This window comes from Fukomys damarensis, unplaced genomic scaffold (assembly GCF_012274545.1).
Source record: "Fukomys damarensis isolate Sample0158 unplaced genomic scaffold, DMR_v1.0_HiC HiC_scaffold_21, whole genome shotgun sequence".
Lineage (NCBI taxonomy): Eukaryota > Metazoa > Chordata > Mammalia > Rodentia > Bathyergidae > Fukomys > Fukomys damarensis.
In genome coordinates, this window is record NW_022900933.1 from 18,216,298 (window position 1) to 18,241,454 (window position 25,157).

Here is a 25,157-nt window from a genome sequence, read left to right on the forward strand (position 1 = left end):
TTTTTTTTAATTGAGACAAAGTCTTGCTAAAGTCATGTAGTTACCTAGGCTGGGCTTGAACTCATTATCTTGCTTCCTTGGCTTTCCAGAATGCTGGTACTACAGGCATGCACCACTATGCCTGGCCCCAGTAACAACTCTTGATTAGATAGTAAACAAATTCTCTGCCTCTAGTGATTGAGATAGGCATAAATTACCCTGTTCAGTTCTGAATACGACAGTCTTCTGTGGTTAGGAATAGGAAAGGGTTAGCTAACTCTCAGGTCAGAAGGCAGGAACTGAACTTTCTTTTTTCTTCCCAGTTTTGGAAATTTACAGGGAATTGTCTTGTTGAAACTAGGAGCTTTATTTACAGGCAGAAAAAAATAGAATTATCTTCAAAACAGTTTATAAAGCTACTGTATTTCCTATTGCTGTGGAACAGTTGCCCAAAGCTTAGTAGTTGTAAACAGCACTTAACTATCTTCCAGTTCCCGAGTTCAGGAGTCTGGGAGTAGCTTGGCTGGGTGGTTTTGTTTCAGTCCTTCAGGAAGTTGCTGTCAGACTGTTGGCAGTGGCTACAACAGAGCTGAACCTTGATTAGGGCTGGAGGTTCTTCTTCCAAGTTCCTTCACTGGCTGTCGGCAGATCCCATGTCCTCATTAGGCTGTTGCACTCCTCTTCCTTCACCTGGGCCCTGCCAAGCACTGTCAGTGTCCTCAAGACAATAGTGTGTTCTCTCTTGTGTGAATGATCCAAGAGAAGTGTGTGTGGCAGTGGGGGAAGTCCAGGGTGGAAGCCACAGTCTTGATAACCTAATCTCAGAAGTGACAATGTGAGAAGGACTACACTGGGGTGTAAAAAACCGGAGTATAGGCTCTAGGAATTTGGTTTCCACAGATGACTACTGGCTGTCAGAAATGTTCTTTTCTATCCACACATACTTACGATAAAGTTTTGCTTTTTATTCATTACTCTAGGTCAGTGTTCTCAGCTCAGGTACTACTGACTTTTTGGGCCATATCTCTGTATTAGGTCTTCTGTGTGTGTTTTCAGTGACTGTATTATCCTCTACCTGACAGCAGCTTGCCAACCCTCCCACCCCTCCAAGTTGTAACTATCAGAAGTGTTTCTAGACTTTGCCAGGTGACCCTGAGGGGAGGCATGCAAAATTATATCCAGTTGAGAACTGGATGCAGATGTTTCTGGTACTGAGGGTAGGGTTTTAATCATTGATTCTGCTTTATCAAGCATGAGTTTCAAATTAGGAAAATTTAAGACCCAAACATTGATCTTTCATGTAGAATAGATATACTATAGTATTAAAATGAATTTCACTTTTGCTAATTTAAAAATAAAGCCTTTTAACTGTTCCTCACAAGGCAGACAGTACAGTTTAGAACTTGGAAAGAGGAGCATTTCAGTTGAAAGCATTTTCAGGTCAGTACTAAGGTGTATAATGTTTGGTTATTAATAGTGTTTGTGGCCGGATGTGGTGGTGTACACTTGTAATCCTAGCACTTGGGAAGCTGAAGCAAGAGGATTGCCATGAGTTCAAGGCCAGTGTAGAATACATATAAAGATGCTGTCTCAAAGTGTTTGTCCTGGAATTGTTTCAGCCGACAAGGGTTTAAAATAGTAAGGGTTTTTTTTGGTGATGTTAGGAATTAAACTCAGGGTCTCGTAATGCTAAGCAAACACTGTACAACTGAGATACTCCTCTAACCCTCAGTAGTGCTTTATTAGGCTGACTTCCTATCATAATGTACTTCTGTGGCGGTAGATATCATTTCCAGTCAACTGGTCTACTGAGAGTGCCTCTAATTACACAGTTCTGGTGGAAAGATTAGATGAGTAGATGTCTGATAAAACAAAATAAAATGTTACTTGCTGAACCTTAAATGCAGGTATTAACTTTCAACTTTTTGTGTACTTGAAAATTTTCATCAAAATTTTGCCATTGTGCTTGTAGGTGTGGCTGCCATTTAAAGAGAAGACAAGTTTTCCTATCTGCTGTCTTTTGTGGACTTCCTTTTCTGTTTTTTTCTAAAGATTCATAAAGACTGGCTGGGTTTCTCTCTTCTGACTGATCTGTAAACACAAATGGGATAGGCATTATAGTTAGGTTCGACTTTTTACTTATAAAAAGGCTTATAGCCAAAAAGTTGTAAGCAAATTTGAAAGTTTATAATAGGAAAAAATATGTGAGAGCCTGACATCTTTTAACTTTTAGACTTTTGAGCTACAAAGGTGGTAAAAGAAAATTGTCTTTATTAAAAGATATGGGCTTACTATTTCTGGTTTTTCTGTTTTTTTTGAGATAGGGTCTCACTATGTAGTTGATACTGACCTGTCACTCACTATGTAGCCCAGGCTGGTCTTGAACTCACAGCGATACTCCTGCCTCAGCCTCCCAAGTGCTAGGATTATAGGCGTGCACCACCAGGCCCGGCTGGTATGGGCTTATTTTTAACATAATATTAAATTGAATTAGCTATACAGTAACATTTTGTGTTTGTCTAAGTATTAAAATCCTACTGATCTAAATTTTAAAAAATAATCATAGTCTCTGAGCCAGACCGAATGAGAGCTAGGGATCTGGAACACTTTGGCTTGTAATTTAGAAGGGGAATATTTGCTTTTGTTTTCTAGCTAGCACTATGTTTTTACAAGTTGCAGCATAGTATTTATGTGCAAGCATGCCTTGAAGCTCCTACTTTTTCCTTCTTAGAAAAGTGTGCTTGCCACTTTTTACACATGATTACGTTTTCTTTTCACAAGTTATTCTGAGAGAAGAAACAGAGTTAGCAAATGCTATCAGATAATACATTCATTCCAGACACTGGTAAAATTGATATTTGTACTTATGAAGCGTTCTTTGAAAATTTTTTTGTTGTTTTTTTGAGACAGGGTCTCACTATGTAGTTTAGCCTGGTATTGAACTCACTGTAGCCCCAGGCTGGCTTTGAACTCACAGTGATCCTCCTTTCTCAGCCTCATGAGTGCTGGAATTACCAGCATGTGCCACCACACCCAGTTAGAGATAATTTTTTATGAAGAACATACATATGTCTCCCTTGATTATGATCTTTAAAGTCCTGAGGATATTTCCATTGCATCCTTATCATTACTTTAATAAGTATGTATAGGAAACTGGTGGTAGGGTGCTAGGTCAGTTGTTTGGTTTAGCAGTACTAGGGTTTGAACCCAGGGCATTCACAATGAATTACATCCCCACCCTTTTTAAATTTTTTGTTCTAATGAAGGATCTTACTGAGACTCTTATGTAACCCAGGCTGGCCTTGAACTTGTTGTCCTACTGCCTCAGCCTCCCAGGGCTGAGGGGTATGCCAGATAAATTTCAAAGCTCTTCCTAGTACATTGACTCTTGAAATGGTAGAAAATGTACATTGACAAGGTACATCACCTTTCCTGATCCAGCAGATATTCTCTGAAACTGCCCCTTTTATTTTAAATATTAGAAGACAGTGGACTCCATGTAAAATAGATCATGGAAGCACTGTATCATGTAGTGTACAACTGGCCAGAAATAAATGGGCAGAGAATTGACAGGCTTTGTGGTAAAACAACTGTTTAAATTTTCAAATTGGAAACATTCAAAGGAGAGAGACTAGTCATTGCAGAGCAGAATTTGTAACACATGCAGAACATGGATCCACAAACTTTGTAAAGGGCTAGGTAGTAAATGTTTTAGGGCTCTGTGGGACATAACAGTCTACCTTACAACTGCTCTTCTTTGCAGTTGAAAGTAAAGAACCATAGGGACTATGTCAGCGAATAAGCGTGGCCGTGTTCCAATAAAACCTTACTTATGTACATTGAAATTTTATTTTCATATCATTTTCAAATGTCACAAAGTGTGTATCTTTTGATTTGTTTTCCTCCCAGCATCTTAAAACTGTTGAAACATTCTTAACTCCCAGGTCATACAATAACAGAGGATACACTATATTTACTGATCCTGAGTCTCAGTACAACATGACACATTGGTGGGGTAGAATCTGTCCCATGGCCTAATTTGCTTTGCATCTTTTCTTTCTTTTTTTTTTTTTTTGAGAAAGGGTCTCACTACGTAGTTGAGACTGACCTGGAACTCACTATGTAGTCCAGGCTGGCCTCGAACTAACAGCGATCCTCGTGCCTCAGCCTCCCGAGTGCTGGCTTACAGGCATGTGCCACCACGCCCAGCCTGCATCTTTTCTTAATATCAAAAGAAATACAAAAGAAAACGTAAAATTTGTTTTATTGTGGGAGGAGAATAATAAAGTGGTAATATAAGAGATGGTATATGTAGTAGGACTTGATGGTATTAAAGCACTGATGTTCTTCAGATCTGCTAGAAACACAAAAGAAGCACAGTTCCTTAAACTCAGAAGTAGGAAGAATGTGGTACTCAGTTGAGGATGTCTTTTGGATTTCACTGCAGAACATTTTGAAGATTCTAGCAGCATAGTTTCATGATACATTGCTTAGAATGACCTCTGAGTCCTGAGTGTCTTCTCTAAGTACACAAGAAAATAAAAGGAAAGAACCTGTATGTTTTACTGGCTTTTGCTGTAATGGATCTCCTGCATCTGTTATTTAGAGACAAGCTTAAGTGAGGAAAGGATTGCTACTAATTTAATCAGCATTTGGGGAGTTAGTGTTGGCATAATATTTGGAAGTGGTGCAAAATACAAAATATTTTCAGAGTTTGTTTTGTTTTGTTTTCTTTGGTATCAAGTATTGAACTCAGGACCCTGTGCTTGTGAGGCAGGCAGGCAGAACCACTGAGGTAAGTCCCTGACCCTATTTTCAGGTTTTGATTCAGGAATGTAGGTTGGAATTTTACCGATCTTGTTCCACTTGTAACATAGTGAAAATGTATTTTCCTTACTTTGATTTCTTTCATCTTCTAGGGCTGATGAAAAAAAAAAAGTTGACTCGCTTGTAAGGAAATACTCCCAATCAAGGAAATAGCTAATATTGCAAAAGACAGGCTAGAACCAGTTAAATCACATCCCATAAAGAATGGGTAGAAGAAAACAGCACAAGAAGAAGCACAATCAGTTATTAGGGTGTTTCATTTCACTGAGTCCAATTGGAATTTATTTCTGTGTTTTTATTTTTAACCCTAACTTCTTTTTTCAAAATGAGTTTTATATATTTGCTTAATATCAAGGACAACATTACATTTTAGTAACTTTTGTTATTTAATTTTTTTTTGTTCATGGATTTTTGTTTGATGCTTTATAAAAGAAAATTTAAGATATGCTAGAAGTTTTAAAGTTGCATAATTTCATTTGAAACTGGTAGTTGGCAATATTTAAAAATAAAATTGCTGGTAAATGTATAACTTTGGATTGTTTAATGTATCCAACCAGTTGAAGTTACTTTGAACTTTAATAATTATCTTTTGATCCTAAACTAACAAAATGACTTTAGATATTTTAAAAGTACTTTGAAATATAAGTAAAAATTTCATCATTCTCCTATTTATTTTGTCTGGGGGGAAATAAACTTTACTTGTAGTTTTATGATGAAATTAACATATCTGGTTGGCTAATAGACTGGAATGAAGTTAAGGAAGCTTAGGGTCTTTCCATTGGAAGATCAGAGAATGTTCAGTGACGTAACTGGAGTTGATGAGTTCTGTTTGTCACTTTTTTTCAGTGAAACCAGCAGTGTGTGTAGCAGCAGTGACACTGGGCTCTTTACCAATGATGAAGGACGGCAAGGTAATTTCTATCCCAGCTCTTTGACTGTTGGTTCAGTATTTGTGGGGAAGATTCTGATCATATTAGTGACTCACTGAGAATATGATGATTGTCTATGGCAGTTCTTAAAACTCTAGACACATAGCGAGTCATGTGGGAAACTATTAACACTGTAAATTCCTGAGCTCCTAGAAAGCAAATAGGCCTAGAATTGACCCCTGGAATCTGCATTTTTTCTGAGCGTTTGAAGTGATTCTTATTCAGGTTATTCAGATCTTGAGTCTCTTGGTCTCGGACAGTGATGGTGACTTCAGCACTTTCAGTGATAAGAAACAGTTGACTTCAGCACTTGTGCCACAAGTTTGTCATCACTGGTCTAGAGGTTTAGAGTGCCAAGGCTGGGACTTCAGGAATACCTTTTCTTGGAACCAAGGAATATTTTTATGCACTGGTCTCCTTTTTGGATAAAATATTTTTATTTTTACAGAGGGAGAATTTTACCTTATTTCTAAAAGATTATAGTGTTATGGGTGAATATTTTATATAAAAAGTTTACTTTCTCAATTTAAAATGCCCAAAGATTAATATAAATATACTAATATATACCAATTAGTATAAATATATACCATGAATAATGGTAGTATGTGTTAATCACCAGCTCTTTATTTTTACTTCCTAAAGAGTAATTTGAAACTTTACATTGGTATAAAGCCATTTTACACAATTCTTCTTCTCTAAACTTATGTAGGGTCACACTACTTGTGCAGCAGTAAGAATTTTGTGTACCCTCTTCAGGTTATAGTTTTCTTAATCTATGTAAAGAGTTTATAGATCTCTGAAGTCCCCTCTAGCGATGAAATCCTGTAATTTTTCTGCCAAGGTAAGTGGTTAAAGGACCATATCTAGGTCAGTCTAGTTAGGTTCCCTAGTAATTCAGGTGTCCAGGTCCTGACTTTGGAAAAGGACTATGGGGAGAGTGTCTCATCCACACCTGAGTTGTAGGCACGGAGACAGCTTCATCGCCATGGAGTCATTGTGGTTCCTCCCATAGTGGAGATCATTGTGAGCACATTTGTCCTCTCTGATTCTGAGGGAACCAGGTGTCATTTGAGGCTGTGGGTGTGCCGGCAGGCTCCTCAAGCTAGGGTTGATTCTGTTACCTCATACTAAGAAAGTCTGGTTGTCTAACCTGAATGATCTGATGTGTGCTCTAGTTACTAATATTTGCCCTTTTTCTTTGCTTTTACTTCTTTTTAAAAATTATGATGCATAATTATACCAAGGTTTAAGAAAATTTAGACTTGTTACAGCAGTTAAGTTTTTGAGCCTTTGGTAAGTCTTCACTAATAAGGACTGCTAGATTTATCATGAACGATAGAATATTCTGTATTCCCAATTCTCTTCTTTTTCTCTGCCTCACCTTTACACAGTCTAGTGATATTTAGATGCTTAATGTTCTCAGCACAGAGCAATGCTATTTTCTGTTTCCATGCCTTTGTTCATGCTGGTCTGTGTCTGAAATCTTGTCCTTACCCACCCTTGACTTGTTGGTCATCCACCCAGGCAGCTTTCCATTAGCCCCTTCCTAGGCATGTTTATGGACTATGTCTGTGGATTTTCTTGCTCACAATTTTTTGTTGGGTTTGGATTATAGGCGGCATCAGCAGAAGATTGGAGAGAAATGAACAAGATTGGTTTTATTAGTCAAATTTTTATCGTGATAATGTTGCTTAACAGCCCTACAGTTTCAGTGGTTGACCACATCTGTTTCCTGCTGTGGGATTGTGGGTTGGCTGTAGTTCAGCTGATCTTGCCTGGGTTCATCTGCTCTCCAGGCTTCAAATTTTATTTACTCTTGTGTGTTTTTTAGGCTATAGAAGCAATGGCTATATGCAGGGTGGAATTCTCATGGCGAAAGACATAAATGCTAAGTGACGAAGCCAGACCATGCACACATATTTAAGCCTTTGTTTGAATCACATCTATTAATGTTCTGCTACTTTCAGCAAGTCATATGACCAAGCCGAGTGTCGTTACGATGAGGATGTGTGCTCTGTCTAATGGAGAAGGAAGGCACTGGCCAATGGCAAAGGGCAAGGATGTGGAAGAATTATTCTATTATAGGAGTGCTGAGGACACTGGATTATAGCTTTTCCTAGCTCTCTTTCTGTTGAATTGTCAGTTGACAGTCATTTTGTCCCTCTGTTGAAAACCACTCCTCCTTTTTGGCAGACTTTGCCCACCACTGCAGTTCTTTCCCTGGGCTCTGATAACCATTCTTTCCCACTCTAAGTGTAGCACTGGTAAAAACTCCCTGCTGTTCTGGCTCTGTAAATCAGCATTTCTTGTTGGTTTCCTCGTCTGTACCTTTGTAAATAGTCATTTAATGAAAACGCCTTCAAGTATCCTATTTAAATGTGCATGTTTCCTGAAAAGATTCTGACTGATAGCCATTAATCTTCCTTTATGCTTCTATATTTTTGTGGCACTAGAAATTGAATTCAGGGCCTTCACACTGAGCTATGTCTTCAGCCCTTTTTATACTTTAAATTTTGAGACAGTCTTGCTAAGTCACTAAATTGCTCAAGCTGGGCTCAAATTTACAGTCTCCTTGCCTTAGCCTCCTGCAGTACTGAGATTATAGTACTGCACCACCATGCTAGGCTTTCATTCACTTTTTATGAGAACTTTGAATATAGGAAAAAAAAAACCCACCTCAGGAGCAACTAGCTTTGAATTAAGGAACATTTATAGTTTTGAATCCCTAAGTTTTCCTACCCCAAGCAAGATGATAAAGGAGGCTGTTTATTTTTTATGGAAAAGACCTCAAGTTTGGAGTCATGATTATCATGCTTTGGGTTCAGTTTCTGACTTTATCATTTACCAACAACCTTGACTTCACTGGCTATTAGTTTCCTCATTGTAAGCTGGAAGGACTTGGAAGAAATAACATACTCATAGACTTTTAGCCTGGATCCTGGTGGGTTGTAAGGGCTCAGTGAGTGGTAGCCATATTAAACTGTTTAGTCTAACAGTATGATATTCATGTGAAACTAGTTTGATGTCCCAGTTTTCATCATAATGTATATCAAGAAGAAAGACCTGAACAACTTTTTGGTACTTTGGTTTATTTAATATACAGTCAGAATGATAGCACTGGGAAGGGATCCTCTTATTTGGTTTTTCTTAGTTCATGTTAAAATTCCAGCTTACGCTGTGATCTGTGTGCTTTAGGGGATGATGAACAGAGCGATTGGTTCTATGAAGGAGAATGCGTCCCAGGATTCACTGTTCCTAATCTTCTGCCCAAGTGGGCTCCTGATCGTTGTGCTGAAGTAGAAAGAATGGATCCAGGACTGGATAAACTTTCAGATTCCACATTCCTTTTACCTTCAAGGCCAGCCCAGAGAGGTGAGTTTTGAGAAGACCAAAATACAGTTCATGCTTTTATGATCCTCCTTGGCAAGAATCATCATGCTATACTTGAGCGTGCACAGGCCTTCAAGTACATATGACTGTCTGAATTGTAGAGCTAGCCAGGGACTTCTACAGCACTGATGGCAAACTTTTTAGAACTTGCAGTGGTATAAACAGCCTGCTGTGGGATGTATGCCATAGGTCTGCCACAGCCATCCTCGAGAATTTAAGGGCGAGCCTCAGAGCTTACAGTTGTCACCAGTCCTGCCTCATTGAACCTGTGGAGATTCTCAGGACATACATTAGCATGACATCTCTTCAACTTGCCATTGCCATTTGTGCCGGATTTAGTTTTTATTTGGTTTTACAGTGCTGGTGTTGGAACCCAGCGTGTTACATGAAGTTAAACAAGTGCTGTTCCACTCAGCTACACCGCCACCTTTATCACATTCCAGCAAAGCATTTGATTTTTTTTTTTTCCCAGTACGGGGAATTGAACTCAGGACCTTGTGTTTGCCAGGCAGGTGCGGTGCCAATAAGCTAAATCCCTGGCCCCTGTGCCAGATTTAGGAAGGCTGGCATAGTGTCATAGCTGCTTATCCTGCTGTAAAATTGATGGGCTATTGAGTGTTCATTGGAAGCCCTAAAAATTGTCTCTTGGAAAAGAATAGAATTTAGTAAAAACATTCACATACAAGATGTAATGGCATTTTCTAAGTGGATAATTTTAAAATACTTCTTTAAATATTTTTATTTCAATGATTATATTATTCAGTTTTTTTTGGTACTGGGGAATCAAACTTGAGACCTTGTGCTTACGAGGCAGGTGGCAGAACCACTGAGCTAAATCCCCAGCCCACAGTGATTATATTATTGCATACTTTAACACAAATACATATCCTTTCCCTTTGTTCTTTAAATTGTGAGTTAGCAAAGTTGGCTGGAAAGAGCCTAGGACAAGGAGAAATGTGGTAATCTTCGCTGGTACTACCTTCTAGCTCTGTGACTGTGACTAAGTCACTTTATTTCCTTGAGAGGTCAGGGCCATCATTTAAGATATATAACACTGAACAAAACTGTTTAATAGGCTTCATTAGCTCTAGAAGTTTATAGTACTAGAATTCTCAGTAACCAGTGATCAACCAGTTAGTCCATTATCAATTATTTTTTATGTATCATAGGTAGTTAGAATTACACTAAGAGCTTAAACTCCTATTTTGTAGTTTTGTTTGATAATTTTGGGTGTTTGATAAACCTTCTCAAAACACTTGGTTCTTGATAAAGACTACAGCCTATCTAATGCACATTTTTTGCTAATTTAGTAACTTTTTATCAAACATTTCAATGAACATTTCTGTAAGACCTTAATGGGCCACTTAAAATAGATTCACAAGCAAGACTAGCAAGAAGAAACTTCATGTGGCCTGTAATTCCAAAGCTGGAGACCATATCATTGATAAGCTTTTTATGTGGATTCTTTCAGTTGCTCTTTCTGTGTGTGGAACACATACAGCATTAGAAAAATGGTGTTATACATTCTCTTTTCATCATTATCTCACCGGCATTTAAATTTGAAATTCGAAATTGTTAATAATACCTTATATTCACGTAGTGTTTGTAGTTTACAAAGTGCCTTCCATGTGTTTTAATTGGGTCTTTAAAACAGCTCCTGAGGTAGGAGTGAGCAAGTGATTATCCTTTAATGAAAGCCTGTAGATGAGGGTGTCCAGGCCAAAGGTGGATGGCATGCCTGAGTTCATGCTTCAGTCACAAAGAGATGGGAATAATAAGTTGTTGGCAAATACTCTTGAGGAGATCCTAGGGGTAAAGGCTCCAGTGTCCTGGAAGCACTTGACTGCTTGTGCTTTTCTGCATTCAGTAACTGAGGCCTTATATTTTCAGGATACCATGCTCGCTTGAATCGTCTACCTGGAGCTGCAGCTCGATGCCTCAGAAAGGGGCGAAGAAGGCTGGTTGGGAAGGTGACAGCTCTCACGGTTTCTGAGGCACTATAGGAAGATGATATTTATTCCCTGTGGGGTTTGTGTACCCTGTGGGCAATCAAGGGCCCTCCAGAGCTCCCTGGAGTTAATGAAACCAATTGGAATGTTTTGGGAGTTCACACAAGTAAACATTTTGTAGGATTTGAATGAATATACACACAAAAGATTAAAAAAACTTCATTCACAGAGAAGTTCTGACAAAGAAAGCACTGTCATTACAGCCTCTGTTGTGTATAAATTCACAAACCCACTGTCTCTGCTGCACTTTCAGTGAATCCTGTGTTATTATTATATAAGTAAAAATACTGGGTTTTTTGTTTTGTTTTAATGACTCCTGAATTCAGGAATGTATCTTTGTTTTACCCTAATTTTTTCTTTTTCATTCTAGAATTCATTAAAAAAAAAAAAAAGGAAAAAATTTCTCTCCAAATTCCAAGAGTCTCTTGTTGGCCAGGAGGGAGTAATTGTTACCATTATTCAGTTCTACTTTTGCCAGGGACTGTGCCAGGCACTCAGGCTTCCTCCCAGCCGCCTTGCTCAGGGTGACAGTCCCCTGTAGCAGCTGAGTAAAATTTAGTTAGGTTCAAAGGAGTTGAAGAATATCTGATATTACCTAGATCAAGATGGCAGAATAGAGATTTGAACCGAGGGCCACTTTTCTTAAAATCTTATTTTTCTCCCTCTAGCTTTGAGATGGAGAAGTAGCATAAGACAGGGGCTCATACTGTCCGAGAAGATAATGATGGGCAAAGAGAGAGAGTGGTATCCAGGAATATTCTTTGTTCACTCAGTAAGCGTTTGGAATGTGTGGCAGACACTGTGCTGAGCTGTGTACATAGTAGGCAGCCATAGTCTAGTTCCCCTTAAAGGGCTGTTGCTTGTTTTTTTTGTTTGTTTGTTTTTTGTTTGTTTGTTTTTTGGTTTTGGGGGGTTTTTTGGAGCAAACTCAGGACTTTGTGCTTGCCAAGCAGGCATGGAACCACCCCGGACCTGGGCTGTTGCTCTTTGAAGCCCACTGAAGTTTGAGGCATGCAAAGAAGTGAGGCTGTTTATTTCTAGACAAACTCAGATTCTTATTTCTTGTCCTTAAATTCCAATTCAAACCTCCAAGTAGGAAGACATTTGATTATTGGAAGTGATACCTTATTCCTTTTGGATCGCCCCATTTACACACAGTAAAGTGCTACCTTCACTGTTCTGGGAGCTAACTCAGAACAGCTGGCAGGCAGGAGTGGATGGGGTAGAAGGAGGCAGGAGTTTGGGAGTGGGGTGTGGAGAGGTGGATTTACTTTTTCACTGTATTGGCTAGGCTGGGCTGATAATGTTCTCCCTTCTACTTCTGTGGAGTAAGTTCAGTTTGAAGGCTCCCTTCAGCTTGTGTGGGAAGGGAGTGAGGGCTACTGGACGTGCCTCTAATGATTTCACATGAGTAGGATAATATTTACTTGTTTAATTCATCTTCATCACCTTAAAGGGATATTTATCATTTCTAGCAGAGGTCACTGCTCTGCCCCTCTGCTTCTCCCTCCCCCATTTCTCTTCTCTTTTTCCAAATTGTAATCATAAATAATGAGTTTCATTCACAGCTCCCTGCCAGCAAGCTGCTAATTACGCAAAGTACTGCTTGTAATTTACACAGTAATAAACTGTAAATTTAAACATTACAGCATTTTAAGTTAATAATTTTTCTGCTGTAACAATAGCTCATTTTTCATCCATTCTTTCACTTGGCCCCCTACCATTCTGTGCCTGTAATCAGGAGGCATAGCCGTAAGGGATGAGGAATATGAAGAATGCAGTTTGTGAAACCTTTTCCTTTAGTGCCCTTCCTGTCCAGAATCTGACCTCAAATTAATTTTTCTATAGCCAGTGGTTCTGCTAAAATGTGTACACTAATGTTTAGGCTAATCTGTACACAGTTGAATACAGATAATAACATTTGCTCAGAAACAAATGTGTTTAAGTAGCAGGCTTGACGTTCTTGACATTCATGCCGGTGACTTATGTTCTTTTGCCTTAATACTTGCTCATATTGTATGACTCTTATTCATATGCGGGTTGGTGTGCTTTCTCAGGTGCTGTGATAGATATTCATTATTAATGTACTCAAGTTAAATGAAGGGTGAGTGCCTTCTGCCATTTTTCAGTTTTTTGGAGATGATTAGTTTCTGTGTTGCATATGGTGTTATGGGTAGGCTTTAACATTACAATCTTCAGCACTTTGAATTTACGAATCAGTTTATACAGACTTCTTTTTTACTTTGAGGTGATATTTAAGGACCAGAATACAGGGTGACAATTTTTGTAAGCCACCAAAGTCCTTTAACATGTAGACATTGGTCAGCAGATACTTCAGTTTTATTTGTAAGGACTCAGTCAGTGTCCCAGGGTAGGGGCCTCCACGGCCACAATCATCTAGGTGATGGAGCTTGGTGTGCAGGGTTGATAAAAATTGGCTGCTGTTGTCAGATATGGTGATGCATGCCCATAATCCCAGCACTGAGGGAGGCTGAGGCAGGAGAATTGCAAGTTTGAGTTCCTTGTAGGCAATTTAGTGAGCCTCTGTCTCAAAACATAAAAAGGGCTAGGGATATAGCTCAGCGATAGAGCAATCCAGGGTTCAATCCCCAGTAACCCCACTGAAAGGAAATTGGCTGCTGTTTAATTTTCTGAAAAAAATGTTTCTATACATTTCGTAATTTAGGAAGTATAATAATATACTTAAGTATTTAATTAAGAAGTATTACTAAATTTAAATACCTTATATATAAAGAAATGATAAATATTTGAGTAGGTGTAACCTGTTTAAACAGTACAGGATGTGTGCATGTATTGAAACATCACATTGTATCCCACTGTCATATAGTTTTTATGTATAGATTTAAAATAAATTTCTTTTAAGCCAAGTTTGGTGGCATGTCTGTAATCTTAGCACCCTGTGAAGCTGAACCAGAAGAATTGAAAGTTTGAGCTCAGTCTGGGTAACTTAGTGAGACCTAGTCTTAACATAAAAAATCAAAACGGCTGGGGTATAGCTCAGTATGAAGGCCCTGGATTCAATCCCCAATACTGCAGAGGAAAAAAAAACCCCCATAACTTTCACATAAAATGTAAAAGTACTAGGTATAATAAACCATATTTACAATGACTTTTTTGGATCATTAGGAATAACGAGTATAGCATGTAATAGCTTTATGTAGATTCCCACAGAGAACTGTGGTTGCTATTGGAGTTTAAGATTGGCGTTTCACAGTGCATTTCAGATTCTCTGGACTGGCACAGTTATGGGAACAGGTGAGCAGGGTAACAGTGTCACCTCTGGGTTTGATGATATTCTCGTCTACCTTGTGTTTTTAGGAGACCAGCGTAAGTACTCTGGGTACGGAGAGGATAAGCCATCTCATCAGTGACCCCCGGCAGAAAGAGTAAGTGCTGATGTATTTACTGGCTGTCCTGGCCTGTTCCTTGGAGACAGAGGCAAAAGAGATTTTATAAAGCAATCTAAAAATCAGCTTCAGAGTTAAAAGAAGAGATCTTAAAGATTTGTACTTTCTAACAGTCAAGGTGTCTAACCTCCTAAAATCGTGACAGTGATTTGCTTTTCTTAGTTTTTATTTTCTTGCCTCTTACATTTCAAGGGCTACATTAGTAGCTGCCAATAGGCTATTATATTTTAAAGTCATTTTTCTGCCTCTTAAAAATTTTTTGTTTTTAGTGCTTAATTGGTGGTTGCCCCTAATTTCCTGTATTGTTTTCCTTTTTGTCCTAATTTCTGAGCAAAGTGCAATGGAAAGCCTGTATGTAGCTGTAGAAGATTGCTCTGCTCTTTCTCACAATAGCCTCAACCCCTCACATGGCTCTGTCACGTCTCTACCCACTGTGGTCAAGACCCAGTTATGATCTTGTGCACATCCAGTCTGGTCTGCGTTTTAGTTTATGAAACAAGAAGATGTGGATGGGTTTGATACTCTTTATGGAGTTGGAATCCTCCTGTCACACGGATGTATTCTTGCCTGACCAATTGCATACGTACCATTATGAAACTTTATATCCTTTCAAGAGTTACTTCCAGCAAAAAAATGTACACACAGTTAATACTTTTTCTCTTTTTCCCCTCCAACTCCATCTTTCCCATTTTTTCTGTCTTCATTTTTCTATTTTTATCTTCTTGTAATTTTTCTATTCTTTTATTACTCTGCTTTCTATTATTTCTCCTCTCTCTTTAGTTTCTGGTTACCATCTGCTGGGAAAAGAGAACGAAATCAGGTAAGATCACTTTTGCCATCTTTATTTTATCATTTGATTTCCTTTTCTTTAGAAAGAATAGAGCGTTGCCATCTGATTTTCCTCACATTTCTGCGTGTGCACATGAGGTAAGGCTCCCTCCTTCTTATGTTAGTCTGGTTTTCTTGGAGGACTATTTTCTAGGAGGATCTTATGCTCACTAGTGAGAAATGTAACCAGTTCCCCCTTTTCAGTACAATTGTGATCATTGCTATAAGAAATCAGAAGAATTCAACATCAGCACCCCACGCTGTGAAGTCCCAAGCTGACACCTAGTCATGTGAAGCAGAGAAGGTGGAACTGCTGTGGGTGAAGTGGCTCAGGGATAGGAGCTGTGCCTACTTAGTCTTTTTCCCCGGCTCTGCCTGAAGGGGCCGTTGGCATGTTTGGGCCTTTGTGTGGGCTTCACAACTTCAATGTTACTCATAGAGGCTACTGTGATGTTCATTTATATTTGAAGCTTTTTAATTTTGAGGGTACAGGAATTGCTTTATCTTAGCAGTGAGTTATAAAATTGATGAAGACTGATATGTAAAAACTCTCAGCCTTCCTGTTTGTTTTGGGAATGACAGTACCCTTTTGAGTTGATAACACAGGTTAGGCTTGGAAATTTCATTATGAAATTACCATTTCAAAACAAAATGTAACCGTGAAGACAGTGGTGTACATTTATTTATGAGATGATTTTAGGTGGCATAGGGACACAGTTTTAATTTAACATTTTGTATTATGTACATTATTAAAATGTAGTTGTTCCATCAGGCTTATTACTTCATGAAAATATGTAGGGCAAGACTGAGTGAAAATAATTGGTATAAAGAAAAATGTTAGGCAGGGCTGGGGATTTAGCTCAGTGGTTCCGCCGCCTGCCTTGCAAGCACAAGGACCTGAGTTTGATCCCCAGTACCAAAAAAAAAAAGTAATGCTAGGTAAGCAGTAGTGCCAGTGGTAGGTAGATAATGAAAAAGTCATGAAAGTGCATGTGAAAGACCTCAGTTGAAGACTCTTAAGCCAGAGCACTGGTCATGTTTGCATTAGAAGATCCCAAAGCAGAAAGGGGACCTGTGGCCATCATCTAGTCCAGATTTGTTATGTACCTATGAAGAGCTAGAGGCTCATAAAATTTAAAATACTTGCCCAGAGTACAGCTAGAAGAACTGGGTCTGGAGCTTCATTGGCAGAAAGAACAGTTGCTTAGTTTAAGTACTTTTGAATTTACCATTTGAAGTTCTTTTAGCCTTAAGGTGCTTTCAGTTATGGACTTTCAGGGAAGGAGTATTGTAGTAAAATCCAAAGAAAACTAGTAAGCATAAAGTAAGATGCTTCTAAATGTAGTATCCCATTTGATCCTCACAAACCCCTTTTCGCTTTTGTGTTTTAATGCTGGGGATTGAACCCAGGGCTTCATACATGCTAAGCACATGATTTACCACTGAGCTATACACCTCAAAATCATCTTTTGAGATCAGTGGATGTTTTACAGATAAGAAACTGATAATTATTTTACAACCTGAAAGCAGTATTTCAGTTAATCTTCGGAATAGCCCTGTAACTTAGGTAAGACAGGTACTGATACATGCATTCTGCAGATAAGAATAGTAAAGCTCAAAGAGGGTAATTTTCAGTACGGGACAATTCAGTGGTAGGCTGGGATTAAAAGTTATGTATTATAATTTTAGTCTTGTTTTACCACTATACTATGCTGCTAGAGTGTGGTAACCAGTTATTCTTTGAAATATTTGCAAAAGTAAAGGAATAAGAATTTTTTTCTGGTCTACTTGGGGAAAAGTTGTATTTATTAGGCATAAATTTCCTTTAAATGTATTTGGGAACTACTGTTTTCTGCCATTTAAATGATTATTGTATGTTACAAGGTTTTGAAAAATAGTTGCTTTAACAAGTAATAGTATTTTTTTTTTTTTTTGAGGTATGCTAGTTCAAGTGTGTCACATTTGTGGGCACGCTATTAAGTATTCATAATTTTATTGAATGGTATCTGTTCAGTAAGACAGAAGAGTTAGACAAAGAGGAAAAGCAATAGTAGGCTACCCTTTGGGACTGTCTGTTTCATTTAAGCCTTAGTAAGATTATCTTTTTTATGTCCACAGATGAATCCCCTCTCTCCCCTTTACTCCCTGGATGTTCTTGCTGATGCCTCTCACCGAAGATGTTCACCAGCACACTGCTCTGCCAGGTATTGCCTTCTGGTGGTTACTTCCTTCCATCTTCACTTCCATAACACTTCAGATTATAAAGTGTGCTTGTGTGTAGTATCCAGTTTGATCCTTATACCAACTTTTAGAGGTAAATAGATTCTGTCCAGATGCAGAAACAGGCTGAGTGTGCTGAGGTCTCTTTCCTCTGGTCACATGGCTAGTATGTGATTAAGTCTCAACTGTGTCCTAAGGCTTCTGGCTCATATTTCATATTATTTCTGCTGCTAAAAGCCCCCCTTCAAAGAATATTATTAATGCTCCTTGCCATGACCTGCAAACCCCTCCATAATCTGATTTCTACCCACATGTCCAGCCTCCTTTCAGTAATTCTTCCTGCCTCTCTTGGGGAAGAGATTCAGCTGCACCAGGGAGCTCTAGTTTGTTCTTCAGAAATAGCCCTTTCTTGCCTTGGACTGTCACTGTTACTCCCTTTGCCCGGAAACCTCCTCGAGCTTCTGCTTGTCTTAGCTCAAGTGTCACCTCTTCAGAGAGGACCTCTCAGACCATCCTATTGAAAAGGGCCACCTGCTGCACTCTGTGCTTATTATCTGTGTCCTTTATAGCTCTTCTCACAGTCTGTAATGAATTTTCATATTCATTAAAACAATTTTTTTTTCTTTTTCCCCTGTGTTTCTCCCACTAGAATATAAGCTTCAAAGTGCAGAGGCTTGTTTTGTTCCTTGACAAATCCTCAGCACTTGTGTCTGACACTTGTTAGGCATTTAATATGTATTTGTCAAGTGAGTGAATCCTATTCCTCTCAGTATAAATTCTCTTGATTTAGGTGACATGAGAAATAAATACTATTTCAAGGACAGCATTTCTTAGGGTTACTTGTGTACAAAAGAACAGCTAACAGGCTGGACTATAGAACTTTTATTATTTCTGTTGTATAATTTCTTTGCAAGGTTTTGATGATTTTCTTCTTGTAAGCTCTTAAATAGATATATTAATAGGTTTCGGGATACAAGCTTCATTTTATTCATCTAGTTGGAACTTTCACTATGGACTGTAATGATGAACTCTGAACCACTGCTAGGTCTTTCTCCTGGAGAAGTAGTATTTGAGTAGAGAAAGTCTTTTGAAAAGAGAGGTCATCATAAATGGTGTTGCTAAGCATGTGGGAAATTGTGGAGTCATGGAAACTGTCTCCATAATCCTTTCTTCAGTAGCATGGTATTTATTCATCATTCATTCATTTGCAGCCAAGCCGTTCGTTTATATTCTCGTGAGAAAAAGAGGTATCGAAACTGCCAGTTGAAATACAGGTTTATAACCAAGTGATATGAAACATACAGGAGGGGCTCCTAACTCAGAACCGAGGGAGGTTTTCTTAGAGTTTGTGTGCTCAAAATGACACACCAGATCTCCATCCACAGGAGAGCAGTCCTCTAACTTTTTATGTTGCCTCCAAGCAAAACAATGACTGTGTACTCTCTGGAAAAACAGTATGAGTGGCACCATGTCACACTCTGTGCTCAAAGTGGACTGCATTGCCCTCTTCCTTACCTCTGTTACCTGGAGCTGGGCTGTGCTGAGGTTGTTTTCAGTGCTTTTCTTGGGTTGCTGTTTCTTTTAAAAACCTCCTGCTGTGGCTGGCCTGGGTGTCAGCTTCTTCTTTTTGTGTATCTCATTACCCCCATCATTATCTTCACTCTTTCACCTGGCAGTGCCTGTGGCTGAACTTGGAAACATGAGGAAGTCTCAGCTGAGCTTCTAGTCTGCTCTGCTCTTAAGAAATGAGATTGTTAATGCTGGGCATGGTGGCGCATGCCTGTAATCCCAGCACTCAGGAGGCTGAGGCAGGAGGATCGCTGTGAGTTCGAGACCAGCCCGGACTACACAGTGAGTTCCAGATCAGTCTCAACTATATAGTGAGACCCTGTCTCAAAAAACCAGAAAAAAAAAAAGAGAGAGATTGTTGCTTCCATTGCTAAAAGCAGAGGGGAGAAAATGTGGACAGTTATGGGTCATCTTTGTCCTTACTTCTTGACAGTATTCCCAGGGTAGAGGATACCAAGTGGGTTGCGTGTGTGAAGGATCTTTGAAGTAGAAGGAATTTGCTCTAAGCTTGACATTTATTTATTATCCTTGAATTTTTTCTGTATTTTAAATCATATATATTTATATTTTATGTGTATTACATAAATAATGACTTTTCTCAAGTTTTTTTACTCACCAGAGTGTACAGAGTCAATAAAGTTTGGCTACCCCTGTTCTGTGGGAAATGGTCAGTCTAAGTGATCTGCAGGTTTTAGAAAATGTAAGTGATGAATTACTGAGCTTTCAAGGCTGCCTCTTACTACTTGGGAATAGGAGGGTTCCTGCCCAACAAAGGGTCAGTGGAGAAGGAGCAGTCTAACTCCAGTACGGGGGCCAGCAGGATGGGACTCAGAAATGGGTATTAGGATCTGAGCGGCTGGACTGCTTAACAAAAGCCTGGAACCAAGGAGCGAATATAAAGGAGTATTGGTGGTAGGGAAGAGGCCGCCAAATGACTGTATTAGAAAGTATTTCGAATGGAAATTTTATCTTTTTCTTGTCCAATTTTATTTGTAGTAGGAAAAGCTTTCTTTCAAAGCATCTAGGCAGCATTGGGAATTTTACACCCATCATTAGAACGAGTGTGTGTGTGTGTGTGTGTGTGTGTGTGTGTGTGTGTGGTGACTGTGTTATCATTAGTGGTATAATTTTATTTTGCAAAAAGAGAACTGTTTCCTGTTTTATCACAGCTTTCCCTGAGGAGGGCTGGTGTATTAATTTGCTGTATTGCCTCCTGGCTGTTCCCAGGCTGTTTTTCCTCTTCATCATGGAATTTTTAATGGCCCTCATGCCTCTTGGGAAGCATGTGAGGAAGAGTTCCTCAGGGAGTGCTTCCCTTTTTTCACATGCCTATAATTACTCTCCTTTAAGAGCACAAAGAGTCTGATAATCATGCCTGAACTATGAAGGTTCCCTCCTGTCAGGGCACTGAGCTGGGGCTGCTGCTCGCCTGGACATTGCCAGTTGCACTTTGCCAGGTGCCCAACTCCTGCATGCAAACAAGGCTACCTCAAAGAGCCATATACAGCTTCGTTCTCAGAATAGCACTGGTAGGGGTGACGAGTGGCCTCAGGGTACTTTCTTGTTTAGTATTTCATTGCTATAAACAAATAAATAATGGGACTGCAATTTTGAGATAATGCTGTATTGATGTATTATTTTATACAGCTCAGATGGCAGGGGATGGGAGAGTGAGTTGTGGTCTTCTTACTATTTAATAGATTTGTGGATTAAGAAATTTTTCAGACATACCACTCCAGAAATACTTAAGTTTTGGTGCTATTTGACCCTGGCTTCCCTTTGGAATTACATGAATAGCTTTTTAAAAAATATATACTTGCTGGGCCCCACCTATAGAAATTCTGATTTAATCGGTCAGGGATGAGGCCCAGGCTTTGGCATTATTTTAAAGCACCTCAGGTGACTAATATGCAGCCAAGGTTAAGAACTGTTGCCCTAAGTGCATATGGTTTTATGACTGGTGCTTTATAATTTGCTTAACAGGACACCCTCTTCATAATTGGCACGAACTCTGTGCTTTGGTCTGTGAGCATGGCTCCCCATGGGAGATAGACTCTGGACTTCTCTTGGCTTTGGAGAAGCTGCAGCAGATGAAGAAGAGTTAGTGTGTAGCGCAATGCACAGCATATAGTTATTGATAAACAGGGAAGGGCAGAGGTTTGCAGGGTGGATATAGAGACAGGTGAATGTGTACACACAGTTGGGTGTTTGGATGAAAAAAGCAATTGTTCTGTTTTGGTTGCTAGCATTGGGATTTGCTCTTGAAGTAGCAATAGTTGGTGTTAAGAATTGCTGCGCTCAAACAGCAGATGGTGTGATTGGTGTTCTGGTGGAGACAGTGGTATTGTTGTGAAGCACACAGTCACAAATTTGTAATGAAACTAGAGCTGCATGCAGCTTTTCCCAATATGAGGATTGATAGTGAAGGATAGCTTTTCTTCCATTATTATGTGTAGGAAACAAGAACTAGAACTAGAACTTAACAATTTCTATATTTCTCCGTGTGGTGCACAAGTCACAAGTTGTCACTGTTTAGTGCTTTGTGGCAGTTCTGCATTTTCTCTAACTTCCATGACCTTTCCTCTGTTTTGGGTGATGATTTGGTGGTGCAACCCCCATTTCCATTTATTCTTTCTTATCCTTAAGTTGTGAAACAGCAAAGTGCATGTTTGATATCTTCTTTTCAAATCAGTCAGTTCTTTTATAAATAGCCTGATTTTCATGTTAAGAAATTTTATTTTTTGTTCCAGTAAGGACAGCAGACACCAGACTGGTATGCCATTATTATACGTATTTTTAAATGAGGAATTTCATAACTTCCACTCTTTTCATTTTCCACAAGATATTGGCAGAGGCAATGTGAGATGAAGAGTATGGATATTAATATAAGATAGACCCAAATGAGGATCTTGGCTTTTCCTGGGCAAAAGACTTGACCTCCCTATTCCTCAGTTTCTTCTTGTTTGAAGTGGAAATATTAGCACTTTTCTTACTGGACTAGAAAGGATCACGATGAAGTAATATATGTAAATGTTTAGCATCCCAATAGCTAATATTATTTTTCTTATGTAGTTACTTCCTTAGGATAAATTGCAAATTTAAGAACTTCTGAGTTAGCTTTGAAAGTCATTTGTTGATTTCCTTACATGGCCTTGAAAAGATTTTAAGAGGAGGCATTTGGGTGGTGTTTGGGTGAAAAAGAGAGAGGCCTGCCTGCCCATTAGAGAGTTGAAGTAAGGTAGGCCAAGCTCATTGTAATTCATTTTATCTGTTCAGAAGCATTATGATCTGCATATCAGAGTTGTGTGCCCAGCTGGCTGTGCCATTTGACAAGGAGTTTCAAAGAGCAAGAAGACGACTCAATTCATGCTATTAATTTTGACCTTTGGAGCCATAATAAACAGCCTCAGGTTTTACCCCAGGGCTTGGGGGAAGGAACCTTTTGTTAGTCCTCTCTGCTGGGGATGCTGTATTACAATGCACAGTGGCTCTTGCCCACCCTTTAGTGCCTTAGTTTCAGCCATGTGTGAGGAAATGGCTCTGCTATAATGTTGTCCATAAGGCTGCCCGTGCCTGTTGGAATCTCCCTTTGTATAGTATACAGGCCTTGAGTCATTTGTCTTCTGTTGGAGAGTCTTGTTTACAGCAGCTCTCAGCTGGCTGGCACCATATTGCCCTACATGGAGTGATAAAAGCATTTCCTCCCTCTTTTTCCATACCCATCTTTCCACCTGATGAGAAACGCTGCTCTTGTGGGTGGCATGAAGCTGCTTCATGGTGTCCTACCTTGGCCTGGCAGAGGGAAATAGATTAGGGAGAATTTTCAGGTGCTGGTGAGCAGTCTATCAGAGTGCTGAGGGTTAGATCTGAGTGAAAGCCATTAGAGGAATTGTGAGGACCTCTTTCTAATAGAAAAGCCACCTCTGTTCCCTGTGGTAACAATGAAGTGCTTTCTCTCCCTAGCTGCTCCTGGTATCATACGTGGGGTCTTTTCCCATGTGCAAATCTGTGAAATTCTTTCCCCTCTTGGGTGTGTAATAGTATGTCAGTTAACACTGAAGATTAAATTGCATGAGCGAGGGTCTCTCTGCTTCCCTAGATTTTATCCTCTTTCTCCTCCTCTTATCCCTGCATTTGACTTGGTCTTTGATTACAGCTGGTGCCTTGTTACTAGATCTCAGCTTACAAATAGGCCTTCTTACCACGTCACTCTGAGTCCTAGGGATGAGGTCTTGGCTCAGCCATCACGTATCTGCCCTCTCCACATCCACAGTGTTCATAAATTTTTGTTAAAAATAATTGAAGTGAATAGATTAGTAATTAAGGTGAATAATTGGAATATATGATATATTTGACCTTCGGTCCTTAGGAACATCAATTTTTTCCCCTGATGTTACTTACTTGTATGTGGTGAAGAAAAACTACAGCAATGAAATGCCTTTTATATAAAAATTTATTTTTATTTCATACAAAAAATGAACTTTTCCATGGCTTTTAAAAATCAGTGATTTCAGAGTATTCTGTAGCTTGCCATTGGTGAATAAAGACTGCTTTAGCTCTTTAAGAGTGACTTTCAACCTCTTTGTTCTAAACTAAAGGCAATCATTTCAGTTTCCTTTTGCCAACATTGATTCTATTACGCACGCACGCATGTATTTCTCAAAGTAATTTTTCCCCTAAAAGTACGTTCCTGCCCCAGGGACATGGTAATCTGTCCAGTTTCCTAAATAACACTGCAGTTTGAACAGCTTACCTGATCTTCCAGTTCCCTGCAATGAAAACAAAGTAGAAATGCTGTGTTTATGGGTACATTGTAAAAAATACTCTTTCAGTGAATTGTTTATCTTCAGCATTCACCTTCACACTCAATGACAAGAATTTAGTGACGCAGCTGTAAGAATTTTTTAAAAAGTATTGCTTTTAATGTCCACCCCTTTTCCTATCCCCTCCTTTCTGGCAAATGCTGCCATAGTGGGAGAACATGACCCTTACAGTGGGTGCTGACCACAGCAGTCCATGCCCCAAGCTATTGCTGGCCGGAGTGCAGACTTTGTCTTGGCATCACCATCACCATTAGGTGAAGGGGACAAGCGGAGCCTGTCTTTTTGAAAGGGGGTTCGCGTGCTCTTTCGGGTGCCCCTTCCCAATTAGGCCACTCACGCACCGAGAGGTCCGGCAGGAGATTTTTATTATAGGGAGGTGAGCAGGAGGCAGAGGGCAGAGAGAGAGAGAGAGAAGAGAGAGAAGAGGAAGTACTGGGATATTTATAGGGCAGGCAACAGAAGATCCTTCCTTGGGAGAAGCGGTCTTTGTTATCCTATCGCAAGCCAGGTTGTCTTTTGAATTTCGCGCTTTACAATTTCAGCGGGAGAAAGGACTCAGAGTTGGGAAAGAACCCGGAAGTAAGATATAAAATGGCTGGGCGGGGTTATATTTTAACATGTGCAATCTCCTAACACTTTTCTTTAGGTTAATGGGGAAAAGTATTTCATACAATGGGAACAGTATTTTTACCTAAGTTTATATTCATTTAGTCATTCTGTTACTCTTTAGGCTAAGTATTTAGATCTCTGTTATCAAAGAGGTTGGCTTTGGGAATTTGATAGATTTTTTTAACTAAGTAATTTCGGGTAAGTGGCACTTAGAATTATCTGGGGACAAATTCCAACATAAACATATTACAGATTCTGCTCCCACTCCTAGCCTACTAAGTCAGAGTCTTGGTGGGGCCTGGGTATTTTATAAAAAGCTCCTTTTTGTGATTCTGGTAATCATTTTCACTCTAGGGGAGAGTGTAGTTTTGATTTGGTAGAAGCATTAGCTTAACTTCTGCTTAGCCCCTTCTGTACTCTGAGTAAATTCTTCAAAGGTACACATGGTTTGCAACAAGAACAGCTGTCTGCTGCTCTTGCAAGAGCATTCTGAAAGTCTGTTTAAATCTCCTTTTTCCACGGCAGGGAGGGGCCCGTGTTAGAGAA

The 25,157-nt window shown here is 39.3% G+C and overlaps 1 protein-coding gene across 2 annotated transcripts in view; it reads left to right on the top strand.

The window, feature by feature from the left end:
- Positions 1-25,157, top strand: part of Gpatch2l (G-patch domain containing 2 like) — a 44,154-nt gene that overhangs the window by 8,811 nt on the left and 10,186 nt on the right. Inside the window, exons 3-8 of one of the 2 annotated variants that reach the window (XM_010645556.1) lie at positions 5,653-5,717; positions 8,931-9,107; positions 11,016-11,095; positions 14,474-14,541; positions 15,343-15,382; positions 17,509-17,594. In XM_010645556.1, the coding sequence (XP_010643858.1) occupies positions 5,653-5,717; positions 8,931-9,107; positions 11,016-11,095; positions 14,474-14,541; positions 15,343-15,382; positions 17,509-17,594 (516 nt within the window). Of the gene's footprint in view, positions 1-5,652; positions 5,718-8,930; positions 9,108-11,015; positions 11,096-14,473; positions 14,542-15,342; positions 15,383-15,434; positions 15,490-17,508; positions 17,595-25,157 lie in introns of both variants that reach the window. The other variant, XM_010645555.1, reaches the window with a different exon arrangement.